At 45.6% G+C, this 22,944-nt stretch overlaps 2 protein-coding genes across 3 annotated transcripts in view; one reads left to right on the top strand and one right to left on the bottom strand.

Annotated features, from left to right (window-relative positions):
- Window positions 1–10,439, bottom strand: part of LOC129716200 (CD276 antigen-like) — a 45,773-nt gene extending 35,334 nt beyond the window's left edge. Inside the window, exon 1 of one of the 2 annotated variants that reach the window (XM_055666073.1) lies at window positions 10,102–10,439. In XM_055666073.1, the coding sequence (XP_055522048.1) occupies window positions 10,102–10,202 (101 nt within the window). In that variant the 5' untranslated portion in view covers window positions 10,203–10,439. The other variant, XM_055666072.1, reaches the window with a different exon arrangement.
- A 362-nt stretch (window positions 10,440–10,801) lies between these two features.
- LOC129716199 (WW domain-binding protein 2-like) overlaps window positions 10,802–22,944 on the top strand; it is a 67,729-nt gene continuing 55,586 nt past the window's right edge. The window contains exon 1 of the mRNA XM_055666071.1: window positions 10,802–10,959. Within this exon, the coding sequence (XP_055522046.1) occupies window positions 10,898–10,959 (62 nt within the window). The 5' untranslated portion in view covers window positions 10,802–10,897. The remainder of the gene's footprint in view (window positions 10,960–22,944) is intronic.

Genomic DNA, 22,944 nt, shown 5'->3' with positions numbered 1-22,944 from the left:
ATCCATCTCCCTTCCTGTCTTCTGCTCAAATGTAGGAGCTCTGTTGCCTCTGTTACATAGCGGCTTACATTCACCCTGCACCTTTCACAACCTGATTCTACCTACACTGCTCCTTCTCTAGCTTCCCAAATCCTCTGGAAAAAGTCTGAATCTCATCGCTGAAAGAAGGGTCCCATCCTGAAACTTCACCTGCCCATTCCCTCCACAGAAGCTGCCTGACCCGTTGAGTTCCTCCATTACTTTGTGTTTTGCTCAAGATTTCAGCATCTGCAACTCCTTGTTTATCCCAGATCCTCTCGCTTCCAAAACCTGAATGAACTACAATAATTTACCTCCACCACTGACCTACCCGTCTGCCTAATCCCAGAATCATATTGACCACTGAAGTTAATATCCCAAGTTTGTGGAATGCCTGTGGCTGCCTAATTAACCACAGTTTTCTGTGCCAGTCTCTCGGGGAGCTGGGATACACCCCATGCACTACGTCCTATGGATGTGTCAGGAGATACTTCCCTTTTAATTCATGTGTCTATCTGTGCCAGGAAGGCAACTACAGCCAGGACAATACATACCCCCCGCCCCCCCCCCCCCCCCCCCCCCCCCCCCCCCCCCCCAGCACCTTGTGTGTGACTCACATTGCTCTTCTACTGTCACACATATAACATAGAATAGCACAACACAGGAACATGGCTTCCTGCCCACAATGTCTGTGCCAAACAATGATGCCAAGTTCAATTAATCTCCTCCGACTGCACAAGATTCACATCCCTTTGTACCCTACATGTCCATGTACCTATCTAAAAGCCTTGTAAATGTCACATCTGCTTCCACCACCACCCCTGGCAGCATGTTCCAGCAACCCACCACTCTATGTGAAAAAAAACTTCACCTGCACATCTCCCTTAAACTTTGCACCTCTCACTTTAAGTGATGCCCTCTACTTATTGACATTTCCACCCTGGGGAAGGGCTCTGACTGTATTTCTTCTATCAGATCTCCCCTCAACCTTCGATGCTCCAGAGAAAAGAAGCGTTCTACAGGCACGCATCATTCACACACGACCACAGTTACCGTTATACCTCTGTTGAACGTGATCATCTCCACTCAAAGTGATACCAATACCCCAGCACTGTCACACTCAGAGCGGCACTGCTGGACCAGGAGCCTCAGTAGACATTTTGTGTCTGTAGCCTGAAGAGAGCAGACTGTCGCTTGAAATTCCGGGTCCACACTTCTTAGCATCTTTCCAAATCATAAACCTAGGTGGACAGGTCCACTGCCTACAACTCTGGCCTGGCATCCGGAAATATGGACGTCTACAAGGGAGAGTCCTACCGACTGCAAAGGGCTGTGAAGGACGCAAAAAGGAGGTACAGGGACAAGATGGAGTCACAGATGGAGCAGCAGGACACCAGACGCCTTTGGCAGGGGATACGGATTATAACCAACTACCGGAGCAGCCCCCCATCAACCGGAAGTTCCGCCACCTCCCTAGCTGATGACCTGAACTCTTTCTACGCTCGTTTCGAGATGGGCAACATCACCCCAGGCTTGCCGGCTAACGACAACACCGCCAGCGTGCTGGCTGGAGGGAGGGCCACCGCTGGGGATGGGTACACACTCTCGTTGTCCGAGCACGACGCGAGGTGGGCTCTGACACCTGTGAACACGAGGAAAGCTGCAGGCCCAGATGGCATCTCGGGGTGAGTACTTAAGTCCTGTGCTACGCAGCTAGCTCCGGTACTCACTACAATATTCAACCTCTCCCTGGCCAAGTCCGTGGTCCCTGCCTGCTTCAAAAGATACAACATTGTACCTGTACCTCCCCAGACTGCCTCCCCAGCCTGTCTGAATGACTACCGTTTGGTGGCCCTCACCTCGGTAGTCATGAAATGCTTTGAGAAGCTGGTGAAGAAACACATCTGCGCCTTCCTCCCTCGCAACATGGACCCGTTACAATTCGCATACCGTCCGAACAGATCCACGGACGATGCGGTCTCCCAGGTTTTGCACACCGCTCTCTCTCATCCTGACAGCCAGAAGGGGGGCTATGTGAGGATGCTGTTCATAGACTTCAGTTCAGCCTTCAACACGATAGTCCCCACCAGACTGGCCGAGAAGCTACTGGAATTGAGGCTCAACACCCCCCTGTGTGCCTGGGCCCTGGACTTTCTCACCGCCAGGCCCCAGGTAGTCAAGATGGGAGGGAATACATTAAAGTCCCTCACCCTGAGCACAGGATCCCCCAGGGTGCGTCCTCAGCCCCCTATTGTACACCCTGTACACACATGACTGTGTGGCTAGGTTCAGCTCCAACTCTATAATCAAAATTGCTGATGACATTGTGGTGGTGGGCCTGATCTCCTATAACGATGAGAAGGCCTACCGGGAGGAGGTGGGGGAGAGGACACACACACACACACACACATACACACAAAGGTCTAACCCGAATCATCCCGAAATCAACATCCATTCCGCCTCCCCAGTCCCGCTGAGTTCCTGCACCATTTTGTGTCTGCCATCTAACCACAGAAAGTAAACATGCAGGTACAGCAGGCAGTGAAGAAAGCTAAAGGCATGTTGGCCTTTATTGTGAGAGGATTTGAGTTTAGGAGCAAGGAGGTCATACCGCAGTTGTACAGGGCCCTGGTGAGACCACACCTGGACTATTGTGTGCAATTTTGGTCTCCTAATTTGAGGAAGGACATTCTTGCTATTGAGGGAGTTCAGCATAGCTTCACTAGGTTAATTCCCGGGATGGCGTGACTGACATACGAGGAAAGAATGGATTGACTAGGCTTGTATGCACTGTAATTTAGAAGGACGAGGGGGGATCTTATAGAAACATATACAATTCTTAAAGGATTGGACCGGCTAGATTCAGGAAAATGTCCCCGATGTTGGGGGAGTCCAGAACCAGGGGTCACAGTTTAAGAAAAAGTGGTAGGCCATTTGGGAATGAGGTGAGGAAAAACGTTTTCACCCAGAGTTGTGAATCTGTGGAATTCTCGGCCACAGAAAGCAGTGGAGTCCAATTCACTGGATATATTTAAGAGAAAGTTAGATATTGCTCTTAAGGGCAAATGGAATCAAGGGATATGGGAGAAAGCAAGAACGGGGTACTGATTTTGGATGATGCAGGCTCGAAGGCCTGAATGGCCTACTCCTGCATCTATTTTCTGTTTCTTGCTTGGTTGTCATCTTGAACTCGACCTTCTTCTTGTCATCTTAAGTCTGAAGAAGGGTCTCGACCCGAAACGTCACCCATTCATTCTCTCCAGAGATGATCCAGAGTTACGCCAGCATTTTGTGTCTGTCATTTTATCTCATCTGACCACTTCTCCACCGTCTCTATGTTATTAGACTGTTTGACATCCACCAAACATGACCTCAATTGAAACTTTTGTCTTTGGACACTGTCAAACTGTTCTCTCTCCAGTGATTCTAACCTTCATCCTCGAAACTGAACCAACCTAGATTAATATTTGACAATGAGTTGAGTATCAGATTTGATTTCTGTCTCATTACTGTGAAAGAGAAATTGCATCTCCACATGGTAGAACATAGAATAGTACAGTACAGGAAAAGGCCCTTCAACCACAATGGCCATACTGAACATGATGCCAATTTAAACTAAACTCTGCTGCCTTCATCTGATACATATCCCTCCATATCTACGTGCCAGCTTAAATTACAGCTGTATCAGCCTGTACAACTCCCAGCAGTGCATGCCAGGCACCCACATCTCTGTGTGTAAAAACTGGACGTACACTCCATTGAGTATAAATGGGGACCCTGTGGATAGGGTGAACTGTTTTAAATATCTGGGAGTCCACATCTCTGAGGATATGACATGGTCATCACACGCCTCAGCACTGGTGAGTAAGGCAAGGCAGCGCCTTTACCACCTCAGGCAATTGAGGAAATTCAGAGTGTCTCCGAGGATCCTCCAGTGCTTCTACGCAGCGGCGGTGGAAAGCATCTTGTCCGGGAACATTACCATCTGGTTCGGGAATTGCTCTGCCAAGGACAAGAAGGCTCTGCAGAGAGTAGTGCGTTCGGCCGAACGCACTATGGGAACTTCACTCACCCCCCTGCAGGAACTATACAACAGGAGGTGCAACTCCAGAGCAAACAAAATCATGAGAGACCTCTTCCACCCCTGCAACGGACTGTTCCAGCCGCTACGGTCAGGCAAACGCCTCCGTTGCCATGCGGTTGATGGTGACGGAGAGGTTGAGAGATCTATCAGTTTCTCAGCCTTGAACCCAGAGGCAATTCGGAACTTTCTGTAAAGAGCCTTTCTCACCAGGGACTAACTGTACAGAACGTTTTTCCTTCTATTATTTATTATGTAAAATAATATGTGTGTTATGGTTGTGTTTATAATTTGTTTGGATGTTTTGTTGTTCCGCGAGCATTGCCACTTTCATTTCACTGCACATCTCGTATGTGTATGTGACAAATAAACTTGACTTGACTTGACTTGACTACCCTGCATATCTCCTTGGAACGGAATGTGTGAGAAGGAACTGCAGATGCTGGTTTAAACCAAAGCTAGATACAAAAAGCTGGAGTAACTCAGCGGGGCAGGCAGCATCTCTGGAGAGAAGGGAGGGGTCAAAACTGTTGAAGAAAGATCTCGATCTGAAATGTCACCCATTCCTTCTCTCCAAAGATGCTACCTGCCCATCCTTCGCAACACCGGGGACAGGTAGAAACTCAGCAGGTAGTGACACTTGGTGCCCACCTTGCATCAGGCTCAATGCTCCACATGATGCAGCCACACACGAAGGTGGCCATCAGGATAAGGGCGACGTTAGGCATGCTGACTTGTGCATTGTGGGCCGTCACACCCGGTCTATCCTCGACCCCCAGATGAACTGGAAGACGGCCCAGGCCCTGTGGCGTAGGAAGGAGGGACAGGTCACACTTGCGCCAAGTACAGCAGCCACGAGAGTACCTCACACCTGATGACCAAATGTTTCCCCGTTATAGAGAGAGCGTTGCTTCCACAGCTCCAGTTTCTTCCCCACCTTGGCTATCCGCTCCAGCCAATTCTTGTCACACGCCTCAGTACCAAACCATTCCGATGAATTTACAATGTGGAATCAAGACCTGTGACAGGTGACACTGAAAACCGATCTTAACTAATTTGTTATCGGAAAATCAGGCAAATTAAGTTTAGAATGGTGAAGTATGTTCCAGTTTACAGCTTGCCCTTAAGAAGAACAAACCCAATAGCTTTGCCAAGTTCTTTAAAGCAAATTGTTGCTGCTTTAATGACAGGACTTGGTATGAGATTTCGGTAATCGTATTTCTAATCAGTTCTGACAAAATCGTGTCTTCTGCAAAAATAGTGCTAAATGGAAAGGTGGTCAGAAATAGAACAATTAAAAATATCTTTCTATGGTATTTTCTATTTGCATATAGAATCCAGGATGATCTAGATCGTATCCAGGTTGTCCTTTAATCCAGGTTGTAACTGGCCCTAGCATTAAATTAAATTGAGAAGAAATGAGTTCAAGTATCAATAAAGGAATCAGTTGGAGGTGGTACCCAAAGGCTCTCTATTCACCTGCCAGAGACACCAATAGCAGAGATAAAAGTAAAGTTCAGACATGGACAGATAAATACTGTTACACACATTGCAAAAAGCAGAGATGCAGGTTAAAGAGGCAAACAACAAAATAATGTACCAGGTTAAAATGGAACTGAAAATCAGAGTAGTGGCAGTGCTAAACCGGAAATGAATATGGTTTCGATATAGATGGCCCGGTGGATTTCGAATTTTAAAACGAGTGAGGCGCTGGATAATGCATAAAGAAGATTGACCACGATAATACCAGCACGGGCAGGATATATCCGTCAGCAAAAATTCAATTGCCTGGGACTATTCCCCCGACAAAACACAGCTGAGCTGACAGAAGCGCTCCAGTTTTACCAATGAGTTTAATTAAGTGCACAGACGCCCATGGATGTTATGGCAGAAATAATAAATGTTATGTTATTGGTACATACAAGTACAGTACATAAAACACAATGGACCCATGGAAATGCACTGGGCAAAATATAAACATGTACGGTTGTTGTAAGCAGAAGCTGCACGCCGCACAAGTATGCCTGTAAACACAATGCAACTACAGTGCACCCATAGTGACAAGTGTACATGTAGGTGTACGATGCACACTAAATGCAAGTGGTGGATACATGGTCTACAGTCAACACACACTGCAGACTTTACTGTATGCTGATTCCCGGCGCAACCCCCCACCCCCCCCCAACCCAAGCGGCACCTTACCCGGCACAGCTAGGTTGGCGAGTGGCAGGGTGCAGTGACCGCGGGATATGGGAAATGTGTCTTGTGGTGGGATCCCGTTGAAGGTGGTGAAAATGTCAGTGCATTATGTGTTGTGTGCGACGGCTGATAGGGTGAAAGTGGACAAGGGAAGGACTAGGGGACTCTGTCCCTGTTGCGATTAGGGGGAGGGGGAGCAAGGTCGGAGCTGCGGTGTACCGAGGGCCTCATCTATGATGGAAGAGGGGAACCCCTGTTCCTTAAAGAATGAGGGCATATTGGATGTCCTGGTATGGAACACCTCATCTTGGGCACAAATGCGGCGTAGATGGAGGAATTGGGAGTAGGGGATAGAGTCATAGCGTGATACGTCGTGGAAACAGCCCCTTCGGCCCAACTTGCCTACACCAGCCAACATATCCCAGCTACAGTATTCCCACCTGCCTGCTCCTGGTCCATATCCCTCCAAACTTGTCCTATCCACGTACCTGTCTAACTGCTTCTGAAACATTGGGATAGTCCCAGCCTCAATTACCTCCTCTGGCAGCTTGTTCCATACACACATCACCATTTGTGTGAAAACGTTGCCCCTCAGATTCCTATTAAATCTTTTCTCCTTCACCTTAAACCCATGTCCTCCACTCCTCGATTCACCTACTCTGGGCAAGAGATTGTGCATCTACCCGATGTATTCCTCTCATGATTTTATACACCTCTATAAGATCACCCCTCATCCTCCTGCGCTCCAAGGAATCGAGATCCAGCCTACTTCCCACATTGTACTTGACCTGCATACCAGATGCAGCTCACGTTCCATATTCAACTCATCGAACAAATTAAGTGCAAGTAACTTGAGCCGAAGATGGGCCTTGTATAATCCAACTCAATGTCAGTCCGAGCTTGTGGGACTGAAAGATTTATTGGTCCAGTTCAATAGTCATGAGTGTTTGATTTTCATTTGTACAGGAGATAGAACAATGAAATTCTTATTTGCTGCAGATTAACAGGCCCATTAATGAAATAACACACAAATAAATATATAAAAATCAATTCCCTGCATATCCATAAGCCTATCCAAAAGTTTTATAAATGCCACTAACAAATCTGTTTCAACCACCATCCCCAGCAACACATTCCACCCTCTAATTCAAGCATCATTCTGGTAAACCTCTTCAGTTTAGTTTAGAGATATAGCACGGAAACAGGCCCACCGAGTCCGCTTCACCCAGCGATCCCCGCACATTAACACTATCCTACACACACTGGGGACAACTTATAATTTTGCTGAAGCCAATTAACCTACAAACCTGTGCGTCTTAGGATTGTGGGCGGTAACCAGCAAACAAACTCTGGTCTGTGCATTGATGGGGAGAAAACCCACACAGGTCACGGGGAGAAAGTACAAACTCCATACAGACAGCACCCGTGGTCAGGATCGAACTCGGGTCTCTGGCACTGTAAGGCAGCAACTCTACCGCTTTGCCAACGTGCCGCCCCAAATAATACATTAAATCAATAACTAATAATAGTGAAAACCCGATGTCTGTCGTCCAACCAAACACACAATCCATTGAAGATCATAGTTGCTGAGTGGTTGGTGGTGTGTAGTTTTCAAGAGCCTGATGGCTGTTGGGAAGAAGCCATTCCTAGACATGGTTGTCAGTTTACAAGCTTCCCAATGGTAGGAGCAAAATGAGAGTGTAGCCAGGATGATGGTGATACTGGCTGCCTTTTTGAGGCAGCTCCTCCTATTGATCTGTTCAATGGTGGGGAAGTCAGTACAGGTACCAGTGATAGACACAATACCTGTGTCTACCACACTCAGCAACCTCCTTTGTTCCTTGGCATTCAAGTTACCCATCCAAACCTTGTACAACCAGTGAGTATGCTCCTCGCTGTACATTCATGGACGTTCAATACACTATTCATCGACATTTGTGAGTCTCCTCAATCGTCTATTGGAAATAAAGGCGTTCATGGGCTTACTTTATGATTGAATTGATGTGCTGACCACAGAACAGATAGTCATTGAGCCATACAGCATGGACACAGGCCCTGCAGCCCAACTTGCCCACTGACCAACATGCCCCATTTTACACTAGCCCCTCCTGCCTGCATTTGGTTCATTTTCCTCTAAACCTATCCTATCCATCTACCTGCCCAAATATTTCTTAAACTTTGAGATAGTACCTGCCTCAACTACTTCCTCCGGCAGCTCGCCCCATACACCCGTCACCCTTTGTGTAAAAAGGTTACACCTCAGATGTTCAGAAATATGTACATCAAGGAACTTGAAGCTGTTGACTCTCACTTCCACTGTCCCATTGATATAGACAGGTCCATGGATCGCCGGCTTTCCTTTCCTGAAGTCAGCTCCTTAGTTTTGCTAACCTTGGCAACAAGATTATTGTTCTGGCACCATTCAATCAGTTTATCAATCTCCCTCCTGTACTCTGACTCATTATTGTCTAACCACAGTTCAGTGTCAGGGCAAGTAGAAGGACTGGAGGATGTTCCAGTAAATCAGAAGAATGTTCCTGTACAGACAGTTTCCAAGATGGCGCCCAACACAGATTATTTGCGTGCTAGCCACAGAAGCAGATCTACAAACTCATATTACATATCGCTCCACACTCTTAAATCTCTAAACATTTATTACTCTAACTATGATCTTCTTAAACTTCTCTCAGATCCGTCCTTACTTCTAATTGGACTTTACTGTACTTCATGGGACTAAACGTGATTCCCTTCATCATGTGTAGCAATGTTACAAAATTTTGAGATTATAAAAATCAAGTCTGCAATTTATCCCATCAGATAAAGCATAAAAAGAAGTTTAATTTGACACCTAATTCACTTTCATATCTTCAGTATTAAAAAAGTTATGGCCATTATCATACTCGTTTATTAGCATCTTGTTCCCGATTGCTTTTCCATTGACTTAACATAAAAGCTGTGATGAGGACAATCAAATGCCCATAACTTTCTTAAAAATAAAGGGAACTGAAATAAATTTTCAGTTATTATAGATTGAAGCATTCTGAAACAAATATGAAACAATCTTACTTGGATGACCTGAAATTCAAGCATATAATTAGTTAGTTACCCAATTATAGCTAATTACAAAATTCAATTACTAGATCTCAACATCTATCCATTTCTTAAGAAAAGATTAACATTTTTAAATAGCCTAAGAGTCCAAATAACATTCACACAAGAATTCACAATATAACATGATTTTTAAATCTCATTGTCATGAATTTATAGGCCAAATGGAAGGAATTTAGTGGTTAATTCATGTGAATTAATGGCCATTTAAATCATCTTGCGAGTGGGTTTTTGTGGAACACGATCGTTTGGAACGTTGCGGTTTGCGGTGAATTTAAACCCCATATCGGCAGGAAAAACACTGCCGGTTCGTATGGGGCCTAAATCACCTTTTCGCAACGTAAAATGTGGATTAAAGTCATCCTAAGAAGCACGTTTATATGTAAAATAACCAGCTTTCCTTTAGCTGTCCCGTACCTGAAATCCGTCCCCATTGTCGGCGTTCACGGCATTAGAAGCGGCTTTTTAGTTTACTCCAGCGCTGAAATGGTCCAGCGATTAAATAAAAATTTCACAGTCCAGCAGTCGGAACAAATCTTCAGCGTTAGCTACCTCCCCAAGAAAATATATCCAGGACAGGCGGTAAAAACCCGCATTTTAACCCCGCCCCCCCTCCCCTCCTCTAAGGCGCCAAAGTCGCGCACACGGCCAGTGACAGAACTGCAGCGCTGCTGAAGGTAAGTTTTGTAACATACCTATCATGTGCGTATACACTGTGGATAGCCTGATTGTAATCAGTATAGTCTACCACTGGTAGGCAAAAAATGCTGGAGAAACTCAACAGGTGAGGCAGCATCTATGGAGAAGGAACAGGCGGCGAGACTTCATCAGACTTTCCACTGACTGGTTAACATGCAACAAAAAGCTTTAAACTGTACCTCAGTACACGTGACAATAAACTAAACTGTAGATAGACACAAAAAGCTGGAGTAACTCAGCAGGCCAGGCGACATCACTGGAGAGAAGGGAGGTGGGGAGACCCTTCTTCAGACTATATGTGGGTAACGCTGGTGCCCAGGTGAGGCCACACGTGAACCCCACCCCCCCCGCAGGCTCACCACGTGATCCACCCACTCCCCACGCCCCCCCCCGCAGGCTCACCACGTGACTCCACCCCCGCAGGCTCACCACGTGATTCCACCCACGCCCCACGTGACCCTACGATCACCCCCCCCCACGTGACCCCCCCCCCCCCCCCCCGCAGGCTCACCACGTGATCCACCCACTCCCCACGTGACCCCCCCCCCCCCCCCCGGGCAGGCTCACCACGTGATCCACCCACTCCCCACGTGACCCCCCCCCCCCGCAGGCTCACCACGTGATTCCACCCACGCCCCACGTGACCCTACGATCACTCTCCGCCCCACGTGACCCCCTAAGCCTCACGTCACGCATCCGTATTTTGCGTCACCGGTTTCCAGGTGCGGCCCCGCCCCCTCGGTGGCGCGTGACGTCACGCGCAGAGGGCGGGGCAGCGGCGGGCACAACAACATGGCGCTGAACAGGAATCACTCGCAAAGCGGCGGTGGCGTCGTCATCAGCAACAGCGAGAGGTGAGCCGCTTCTCCCCCCCCCCCCCCCCGGCCACCGCGCTGCCTAGGCTCGGCGGCGGCTTTCGCGGCCGCTCCGGTCGGCCGGTGGTTTCGTGGCGACACGCGGAAATCATTCTGGAATGTTCTCCCCGCCGCCGTCAGGGCCTTCTTGTGGGCCCGGGTCACGGGTGCACGGCGGTGTCCGCTCGTTAATCCGCTCCTGCCCGGGGGGGGGGGGAGTGAGTGGGTAGGTTGGAGTGGGCAGGTTGGAGGAGGGAGAAGAGAGAAGAGGAGGAGGAGGGGGATGGAGAAGGGGAGAGGGAGAGGGGGAGGGAGAGGAGGAGGGGGATGGAGAAGGGGAGAGGAGAGGGAGGAAGAAGATGGAGGGAGGGGAGGAGAGGAGAGGAGGGGGGGAGAAGAGGAGGGGGGTATAAGAGGGGAGAAGAAGGAGGGAGGGGAAAGGGGAGTGGAGTCACCCAGTTCCCGCCTCCATCTCCTGCTAATTTGCTGCTCCCTGCTGAGCTCGCGGTCCCATTGGCGGAGCGGGCTGTCAGTCAGAGCCGAGCGCCTCGCCCTCCACAGAGATGTAAACACGGTGCGATGTCACCACCCCGTGATGCCGCCGCTGGCCGCTCCTCACCCGGCCCCAATTCCTCACTGTTGCTCTGTCGCCCGCTCAACAATATATACATTACTGGAGGAAGCAGCGAGTCAGGCAGCGTCTGTGGCGGGAAATGTCTGGATAGAGTTGATGTGTAGAGCATATTTCCACCAATGGGGGAGTCTAGGACCAGAAACCACAGCCTCAAAATAAAAGGATGTACCTTTAGAAAGAAAGATGAGGAGGAATTTATTTAATCAGAGGGTGGTGAATCTGTGGATTTCATTGCCACAGACAGCTGTGGATGCCAATCCAATAGATGTTTTTAAGGCAGAGATTGACAGATTAGTTTAGTTTTAGTTTAGAGATACAGCGCAGAAACAGGCTCTTTTAAACCAGATCCCCCCTCAATCTTCTAAATTCTAGAGAGTACAAGCCGAGTCTATCCAGTCTTTCTTCATATAAAAGTCCTGCCATCCCAGGAATCAGGAACCTTCTCTGTACTCCCTCTATGGCAAGAATGTCCTTCCTCGGATTAGGAGACCAAAACTGTACGCAATACTCCAGGTGTGGTCTCACCAAGACCCTGTACAACTGCAGTAGAACCTCCCTGCTCCTATACTCAAATCCTTTTGCTATGAACCTATACTCAAATACTTTTGCTATATACACCGTACAGACAAGCAACTGTTGTCGGGATCAAACCCAGCTTCTGCCATTGTAGGGCAGTAGCTCTACTGCTGTGCCACTGTGGTTCCCCTAAAGGTGTCGGGGGTTATGAGGAGAAGGCAAGTGAATGGGGTTGAGAGGGAAAGATAGATCGACTGTGATTGAATGGTGGAGTAAACTTAGGCCAAAAGGCTTAATTCTGCTCCTAGAACTTATGAACAAGGCATTATTTTGGGTAGAGTCCTTTCTTCAGATTCCTGACCTGAAATATCGTCTGGAGACGCAAGGAACTACAGATGCGTGGAACACAAAGTGCTGAAGAAATTTAGCAAGTCAGGCAGCATCTGTGGAGAGAAATTGTGTGACGTTTGGGTCGGGAGCCTTCGATCTCAATGCTTCAATCAATTTACCTCCACCGAGCCACTGACTTACTGCAGCAGTTTGTATGTTATTGGAGATTCCATCGTCTGCAGTCTCTTATATCAACAATATATACTGGGCTTTGCCAGCAAATTGCACTTTGTGAAATAGTCAGTTGCACACCCTGGAAAGTGGCCCTGCAGCCCAACTTGTCCATGACAACTAAGTTGTTTGACCAAGCTAAGCGCACTTGCCTGCACCAGGCCCTCCAAATCATTCCTATCCATATACCTGTCCAAGTGTCTTTTAGATGGTGTAATTGTATCTGCCTCTACCCCTCTGCCCCTTCCATTGGCAGCTTATTCCATATATGCACCTCCCTTTACATGCAAAAGTCACTCTTTTTCTTTGTCATTCATCTTTAACTCATGGCCTCTAGTTTCAGCCCCCCCCCCCCTACCAAGGGGAACAGACTGTGACCATTCACGTTATCTATGCCTCTCATGATTTCATAAACCTCCAAGGTCACCCATCAGCCCACTCTTTGTATTATGACTGCAGAAACATAATCTTGTTTGAACATGTTCAAATGACAAACGATTCTGATTCTGACTTAGTTCAGAGGAAAAAAATGTTCTAACCTATCCTTGAAACTCAATCTCTCCAATCCTGGTGACAGCTCAAATAATCTTTGCACCATTTCCATTTTAATGACACCTTTTCTCTACGACAACCAGAATTGTAGATATTACTCCAATTGTATGACTTGTACAGTTGTAACATGACATCCCAACTCCTGCACTTAATACCTGACTGAGACAGCAATTGTGCCAAACACCTTCACTGCTTTATCTACCAATGTTGCCACTTTCATGGAACTATGTACCTGTACCCCTGTGTCTCTCTGTTCTACATCACTCCACAGGGCCCTGCCATTAACTATTAATACTGGCCATTTGCTCTGCCAGAATGCAACATTTTGCATTTATCTGAAATAAACACCATCTACCATTCCTCACCACATTGGCCCAGTTGATTAAGATCCCATTGTAATCTTATAAACCATCACTGCTCACGACACCACTGATTTTAGTATAAATTATGATCAACAGTGAACACAGCATCAATCCTTGTGGTACACACAAATTGCTGGAGTAACTCAGTGGATCAGGCAGCATCTCTGGAGAGAAGGAATGGGTGACGTTTCGGGTTGACACCCTTCTTAAATCAGAAGAAGGGTCTCAACCGGAAACGTCACCGATGAGTCTGAAGAAGGGATGCTGCCTGACTCGCTGTTACTCCAGCATTTTGTGTCTACGTTTGATTTAAACTGGCATTGCAGTTCTTCCCTACACAATCCTTGTGGTAAGCCACTTGTTGAAATTCACCATTTGAAAATAAAATCCTACACCACCAATTTGTCTCCAACCATCAATAAATGTTGTATCCACGCTTGGAATCCCATGTGATCAAATCTTCCAAAGCAACCTACCTTGTTGCGTTGTCAAAGGCCTTGCTAAAGTCCATGTAGACAATATCTACTGCACTGCCTTCATCAGTCTTCATGGTCATTGCTTCAAATACCTCAATCAATTTTGTGAGAGTTACCATGCACAGAGCCATACTCCCTAATCAGTCCTTGCCTTTCCAAATTGGTTTAAAACCTGTCTCTCAAAATCCTCTCCAATAAAGTTTACATCACTGATGTTTGGCTTTTCCTTGCAGCTGTTCTTAAATAGAGGTACAACATCCGGCACCCTTTATGGTGGTGCAGTGGTAAAGCTACTTCACTGTATATGGACCTCTCGCAACACCCAACTGCCTCTGGTTCAAAGTCATAGGGTGGCACAGCGGTAGAATTGCTGCCTGACAGGGCCAAAGACATAGGTTTGATCCTGACTATGGGTGTTTGTATGAAATTTGTACGCTCTCCCCGTGACCTGCGTGGGTTTTCCCTGAGTGCTCCGATTCCCTCCGACACTCCAAAGACGTGCAGGTTTGTTGGCTAATTGGCTTGATATAAATGTAAATTATCCCTAGTGTGTGTAGGATAGTGTTAGTGTGCGGGGATCGTGGTCGGCGTGGACTTGGTGGGCTGAATGACCTGCTTCCATGCTGTATTTCTAAACTAATAGTCTGGTCTCCCAGCACCTCACTTGTGACTATTAATCGTATAATATTCTCTGAAAGTAGCGCTACAATTTTTTTCCCTAGCTTCCACCTAATCCTTGGGATGCACTGGATCAGGTCCAAGTTTAGCCGTAAAGCATTTGAACCACTCCAGCACGTCCTCTTCTGTAAAGTGGACACTATTCAATGTTTTCAAATATGTCCTGAGTTTTCAAAAATCCATGTCTTTCTCCACGGTAAATACAGATGAGAAATATTCATTTAACACATTGCCAATCTCATGACTAAACATATAGACGAACTGGATTGAAGGAAGCGTATGACACAAACAAAAATGATTTTACAACCAGTCATTTATCTCGGAGGGCAAATGTAAGCTTTTGGATACCACCTCATACCTTCCTCTGAGCTATGTCCCCATCACTGAACTTCAAGTCCTTTTCTCCCAGAAAGTCAAGCATCTCATTTCCTTGGGAGGTCTTCCCTCCAAAGCTCCAATTATATAACCCCCTGACCTTGTGAGCTTCTGCCCAAGATCCACAAGCAGAGCTATCAACACAGACCCATTCTTTCAGTCAGCTCCTGTCCCCTGAATGTGTATCTTCCTAACCTAGCTCCATCCATCCCCAGGCTATTTCGATTCACATCTGTGATACCTCGGATGCTTTCCACCGCTTTCACACTTTCCAATTTTTTGGTCCCAACTGGCTCATCTTTACAACTCCATCTCACACCAGCATGGGCTGAGGGCACTCTGCTTCCTTAAACAGAGGACCAGACATGTCACCAACATCCTGACACCAACGCCGCTGACTCATCCATGCCTTCATCTCCTCCCGACTGGACTACTGTAACTCTCTTCTCTTTGGCATTAATTCCCGCAACATCAACCGACTCCCAACTGGTCCAGAATGCAGCCGCCCGACTCATTACCCACACCAAATCCTGGCACCACATTACCCCAGTCCTCAAAGAACTTCACTGGCTTCCCATTTCCCACCGGATCATCTACAAAATCCTGGTCCTCACCTACAAAGCCCTCAACCACTTGCGCCCCCCCCCCCCCCCATATATCTCACTGACCTCCTCTCCCCCTACCAACCCTCACGGTCCCTCAGATCCATTTCAGCCGGTCTCCTCTCCATTCTGAAATCCAACCTCTGCACTTTTGGAGACAGAGCCATCTCCAGGGCAGCTCCCAGGCTCTGGAACTCCCTCCCACAATTTATCTGAACTTCTGAGTCCCTCACCATCTTCCAGTCCCGCCTCAAGACCCATCTCTTCACCTCTGCATACCCTTAGTCTCATGTCCCCCTCCCCTTTGCACCTCTCTCTTACTGCTCTATTTTGTTTTGTTCTTGACTCGCCATGTAAAGCAACTTTGAGTCCTTGAAAAGCGCTATACAAATAAAATGTATTATTATTATTATTATCCTCATTTGCCTGGCTAACCTCATTCTCACATTGACTTATATATGGAGACTCTCTTGCTGCTTAATAGATCATCCAAACATTAATTGTAATTCTATACCATTGACCTCCCAAGTCAAGAAACTTCCCACTAATGTACTGGTGTCATCCAATATTAGCTGCTCTACTCTCACCACCATTTAATTTGTGCTTGTCCTTTCTAAATGTTAAATACTCAGGAATATTTAGATCCCAATTTTGGTCACCCTGCAGGCCTGTTGCTGTAATGATAAACAGCAATTAGCTCATATGAAGAAAGATTGGAAAGAATGGGCTTGTATTCACTGGAATTTAGAAGGATGAGAGGTGATCTAAGAGAAACTTGTAAAATTATAAAAGGACTGTACAAGCTAGATGCAGGAAAAATGTTCCCAATGTTGGGGAAGTCCAGAACCAGGGGCAGTCTAAGAATAAAAGGGAGGCCATTTAAATGTTTCCAGAAAAAATGTTTTCACCCAGAGAGTTGTGAATTTGTGGAATTCTCTGCCACAGAAGGCAGTGTAGGCCAATTCACTGGATGCATTTAAAAGAGAGTTGAGGGCCTGTCCCACTTGCCGATTTTTTTTTGGCGATTGTAGGCATAATTGACTGACATATCAGGTCACCGAAAAAGTTGCGGTGTGATGACGTATTGACGTGTGGTGTCTCATCAAGTGTTGGAACTTTTTTTGTGGCCGCTGGATTTTGAAATGTTTAAAATCTTTCGGCGACCCTGATACGTCAGTCAATGACGCCGGCAGTCGCCGATAAAATCGCTAAGTGGGACAGGCCCTTTAGATAGAGCTCTTGGGGTTAGCAGAATCAAGGGGTATGGGGAGAAGGCAGGCACAGGTTACTGATTATGGATGATCAGCCATGATCACAATGAATGACGGAGCTGGCTTGAAGGGCCGAATGGCCTCCTCCTGCACCTATTTTCTATGATTCTATATCTGTTTATGGCTATTTGTAAATTAATTTATTCACCATCTATAATATGCTTTTCTATATAATATCTTTACGTTTTGCCAAACCTTTCATAATATTAAATACCCTGAAGGTCAGCCTTTTCTTAGGACAAAAAGGATCTAGTCTGTTTGTACCATCTTGATACATATACTCCTATATTTCTGGCATAAATTTTGTAAATCTTCTCTACAATTCTGCAGTGCAACTATTTCTTACAGAGTGTGACCATTCCATATATTCTCCAAATATATTTGTGTCTTTTTTTTTAAAACCTTATGGTAAATACCTGAAAAGAAAAAAATATGAAATCTTTGGTGATATGTATGTACAGAGTTTGTACGTTCTCCCCGTGATCACGTCGGTTTCCTCCCACACTTCAAAGACGTACACGTTTGTAGGTTAATTGGCTTGGTATACTTGTAAAAATTGTTCCTAGTTAATGTGCAGAGATCGCTGGTCGGTGCAAACTTGGTGGGCTGAAGGTCTGTTTCCGCGCTGTATCTCTAAACTAAACTAAGTATTGGTTAAAAGCGATTTGGTGGAATCTGAGTGCATTTGGTAGAGAGAATATAAACATTTCCCATTTGGCCAAAGAAAATTTAACCTAGGCGTGCATTGAAACAGCATTATATCTAAATGCATGCAGTGTCCACTAAAAGATGGAAACATTGATTGTACAGATATTCACACTTGGATGTGATCTAATTGCCATTGGTTATGACTGATCTTATTCCTCATCTATAGAATCATGAAAGCATACAGCACAAATATGAACCTATTCAGCCCACCTTGTCTATGCCGACCATGATGCCTATCTACCCTGATCCCATTTATCCATGTTAAGATCATTTCCCTTTTCTATCCAAATTCTACCACCACCACCTCCTTTGGCAGCTCATTCCAGATATTCACTACCCTCCACATGGAAAATCTTAGCCCTGAGATCTCTTTTAAATATCTCCTTTCTCATTTCTTCCTATCTGTTCCTCTTTATCCAGAAGACTATTGATCTCAACAGTGAATTGAGGGAGAGAGAATTCTAAAGATTTTTAGTCTTATGCACCAAGTTTTGCCCCTATACGCCTCCCCCCTTATCCTCGTATCCTGAACGTTTTACACTCCAGCTGGAGGAAACAGCTTTTTAGCATTAAACTCTCATGTCTAATTGAGGTCACCATCTTTTCTTTTCTGTTCCAATCAGATAAAGCAATCTTAATCTCTCTCTCTATCCCAGGAATTAATTGAATGGATTTACACAGCACAAACCTACGTCTACTTCAAGGTACACAGTCCAAAATTCCGTGCAGTACCCCAAGTCTTCCTAAAAACATGTACATCTGGCCTGGCTTCCTTTTTGCACTGGACAGCATACTTTTTGTTTTCCCAATTACCTACTGTACCTGGATGTTTGCCTTCTGCATCTTTCAGGTTCTCATACCAAATCTGTCTGTGGATTTACTAGTTTCTCGCATTAAAAGAGGCATCTCATCCTGTCTTGTAGGTGGAGTTCATGAACAAAAACTTTTCACTTGTACCGCGATACATGTGACAATAAACTAAACTGAACTGAACCGATATCTTAAAATTCGGTGAGTTTTCGGAGTTCTTGCTGTGGCTTAGTTGATGTCACCCATGCTTTCAAAAAGAAGAGGGCGTAGGATGAGGCGAGGGATAGAAGGATGCAAACCTGATGTGGGGCAGTCGCATTAGTTTCTGTGCTGAATGACTCCAGTACACCTGTTCTATGGGTCTCCTTGCTATGCTGTTATCAAATTCTCAGCCAACACACCAAATTAAATGAATCACCTGATCAGTGTCACATTGTGGATTGTTTTGTGCAAGTCGGGTGCTATTTCTCTTATCTTACAATAATGACCACAGTCCAAAACAACGTTTCCATTTGCATTCCCAGTTAATTTAGTTATTTGTGGCTTGCAGATATCATAACAATAAATTCTAGAGGTAAGAGATTATTTCCTATAAACGTAATCAATTTTATTCACTAAAGCAGTTCATAAAAATGTCTCGAATATCTTTTGGTTTTAATAAAAATCATTGGTCTGAATCATTAACTGATTCCCTGAGCACTACATTTTCTACATTTGGGTCATTTTGAACTACTTCCAGGAGTTACAAAACAATCAATCACATCCGGTGTAAGTAGTGAATTGTCACTGGACCTGCTGCAAGACCTGAATATCATTCCTAAAGTAGGCCATTGAGCACTAACCATAACTCTCATGTTTTAATAAAATTTGGTACAATAGGCAATAGGTGTAGGAGTAGGTCATTTGGCCCCTCGAGCCAGCACTGCCATTCAATGTAATCATGGCTGATCTTCCACAATCAGTACCCCGTTCTAGCCTTCTCCCCATATTCCCTGACTCTGCTATCTTTAAGAGCCCTGTCTAGCTCTCTCTTGAAAGTATCCAGAGAACCAGCCTCCACTGCCCTCTGAGGCAGAGAATTCCACAGACTCAAAACTGTGTGAAAAAGTGTTTCCTCATCGCCGTTCTAAATGGCTTACCCCTTATTCTTAAAAGATGACCCCTGGTTCTGGACTCCCCACAGAATTTGGAACGTGTCCAAACCCTTAATAATCTTTTGTTTCAATAAGATTCCCTCTCATCCTTCTAAATTCCAGAGTATGCAAGCCCAGCCGCTCCATTGTCTCAAGATATGACAGTTCCGCCATCCCGGGAATTAACCTTGCTCTCGTAATAGCAAGAATGTCCTTTCTCAAATTTGAGACCAAAACTGCACACAATACTCCAGGTGTGGTCTCACCAGGGCTCTGTACAACTGCAGAAGGACCTCTTTGCTCCTATACTCAACTCCTCTTGTTATGGAGGCAAAACATGCCATTCGCTTTCTTCACTGCCTGCTGTACCTGCATGCTTACGTTCATTGACTGATGAACAAGGACCCCCCAGATCCCGTTGTACTCCCCCTGGAGCATCCACGATGCTGAGAAAGTCGTGAATAGCACGTACAGTGAGTTGGTCACACCGCAGGTAAAAGGTAAGAGGACAGAAAGGGAACGGGTGGCCACTAGCCAGCATAGCAGTAGGCAGGTAGTGCAGGAGTCCCCTGCGGTCATCTCCCTCCTAAACAGGTATACCATTTTGGATACTGTTGGGGGAGATGGCTCATCAGGGGAATGCAGCAGCAGCCAAGTTCATGGCACCATGGGTGGCTCTGCGGCACATGAGGGGGGGGAAAGAGTGGAAGGGCAATAGTAATAGGGGATTCAATTGTAAGGGGAATAGATAGGCGTTTCTGCGGCCGCAAATGAGACTCCAGGATGGTATGTTGCCTCCCTGGTGCAAGGGTCAGGGATGTCACTGAACGGCTGCAGAACATTCTGGAGGGGGAGGGTGAACAGCCAGTTGTCGTGGTGCATATTGGCACCAACGATATAGGTAAAAAACGGGATGAGGTCCTACAAGGTGAATTTAGGGAGCTAGGAGATAAACTTAAAAGTAGGACCTCAAAGGTAATAATCTCTTGATTACTACCAGTGCCATGGGCTAGTCAGAGTAGAAATAGGAGGATATTGCAGATGAATACGTGGCTTGAAAAATGGTGCAAGGGGGAGGGATTCAAATTTTTAGGGCATTGGAACCAGTTCTGGGGGAGGTGGGACCAGTACAAACAGGACGGTCTGCACCTGGGCTGGAATGGAACCAATGTCCTTGGGGGAGTGTTTGCTAGTGCTGTCGGGGAGGATTTAAACTAATGTCGCAGGGGGATGGGTGCAAGAACAGAGAGGCAGAGGGGTGTAAAATGAGGGGAGAAGCAATAGGTAGCAAGGTGAAAAATAAAGGTGGCAGGCAGACAAAACCAGGACAAATGTCAAAAAGGGCCACTTTTCAACATAATTGTATAAGGGGTAAGAGTGTTGTAAAAACAAGCCTGAAGGCTTTGTATCTTAATGCCAGGAGCATTCGTAATAAGGTGGATGTTGAATGTGCAGATAGTTATTAATGAATATGATATAGTTGGGATCACGGAGATATGGCTCCAGGGTGAGCAAGGCTGGGAGCTGAACATCCAGGGATATTCAATATTCAGGAGGGATAGACAGTAAGGAAAAGGAGGCGTGGTAGCGTTGCTGGTTAGAGAGGAGATTAACGCAATAGAAAGGAAGGACATCAGCTTGGAGGATGTGGAATCGATATGGGTAGAGCTGCGAAACACTAAGGGGCAGAAAATGCTAGTGGGAGTTGTGTACAGGCCACCTAACAGTAGTGTGGAGTTGGAGATGGCATCAAACAGGAAATTAGAAATGAGTGCAACAAAGGTAAAACAATTATAATGGGCGACTTCAATCTACATATAGATTGGGTGAATCAAATTGGCAGGGGTGCTGAGGAAGAGGATTTCTTGGAATGTATGCGGGATAGTTTTCTAAACCAACATGTAGAGGAACCAACGAGAGATCAGGCTATTCTAGACTGGGTATTGAGTAATGAGGAAGGGTTAGCTCGCAGTCTTGTTGTGCGTGGCCCCTTGGGCAACAGTGACCATAATATGGTTGAGTTCTTCATTAGGATGGAGAGTGACATTGTTAATTCAGAAACGAGGGTCCTGAACTTAAAGAAAGGTGACTTTGAGGGTATGAGACGTGAATTGGCCAAGATAGACTGGCAAATGATTCTTAAAGGGTTGACGGTGGATATGCAATGGAAGGCATTTAAAAACTGCATGGATGAACTACAACAATTGTTCATTCCAGTTTGGCAAAAGAATAAATCAGGGAAGGTAGTGCATCCGTGGATAACAAGTGAAATCAGGGATAGTATCAAAACAAAAGATGAAGCGTACAAATTAGCCAGAAAAAGCAGCCTACCAGAGGACTGGGAGAAATTCAGAGTCCAGCAGAGGAGGACAAAAGGCTTAATTAGGAAAGGGAAAATAGATTATGAAAGAAAATTGGCAGGGAACATAAAAACTGACTGCAAATGTTTTTATAGATATGTGAAGAGGAAAAGATTAGTTAAAACAAATGTAGGTCCCTTGCAGTCAGAAACAGGCAAATTGATCATGGGGAATAAGGACATGGCAGACCAATTGAATAACTACTATGGTTCTGTCTTCACTAAGGAAGACATAAATAATCTGCCGGAAATAGCAAGGGACCGGGGGTTAAATGAGATTGAGGAACTGAGTGAAATCCAGGTTAGCCGGGAAGTGGTGTTAGGTAAATTGATTGGATTAAAGGCCGATAAATCCCCAGGGCCAGATAAGTTGCATCCTAGAGTACTTAAGGAAGTAGCCGCAGAAATAGTGGATGCATTAGTGATAATTTTTCAAAACTCTTTAGATTCTGTAGTAGTTCCTGAGGACTGGAGGGTAGCTAATGTAACCCCACTTTTTAAAAAGGGAGGGAGAGAGAAAACGGGGAATTACAGGCCAGATGGTCTAACATTGGTGATGGGGGAAATTCTGGAGTCAGTTATTAAAGATGGGATAGCAGCACATTTAGAAAGTGGTGAATTCATTGGACAAAGTCAGCATGGATTTATGAAAGGTAAATCATGTCTGACGAATCTTATAGAATTTTTCGAGGATGTAACAAGTAGAGTGGATAAGGGAGAACCAGTGGATGTGTTACAGTGCATTGAGAAAGTATTCAGACCCCTTCACTTTTTACACATTTTGTTACATTACAGCCTTATTCTAAAATTGGTTAGTCATTTTTTTTATCATCAATCTATGCACAATACCTCATAATATAAAAGCGAAAACAGGTGTTTAGTAATTATTGCAAAATAATTAAAAATAAATAACTGAAATATCACATTTACGTAAGTATTCAGACCCTT

This window comes from Leucoraja erinacea, unplaced genomic scaffold (genome assembly GCF_028641065.1).
Source record: "Leucoraja erinacea ecotype New England unplaced genomic scaffold, Leri_hhj_1 Leri_185S, whole genome shotgun sequence".
NCBI lineage: Eukaryota > Metazoa > Chordata > Chondrichthyes > Rajiformes > Rajidae > Leucoraja > Leucoraja erinaceus.
This window is presented reverse-complemented; position numbering and strand designations above follow the sequence as displayed.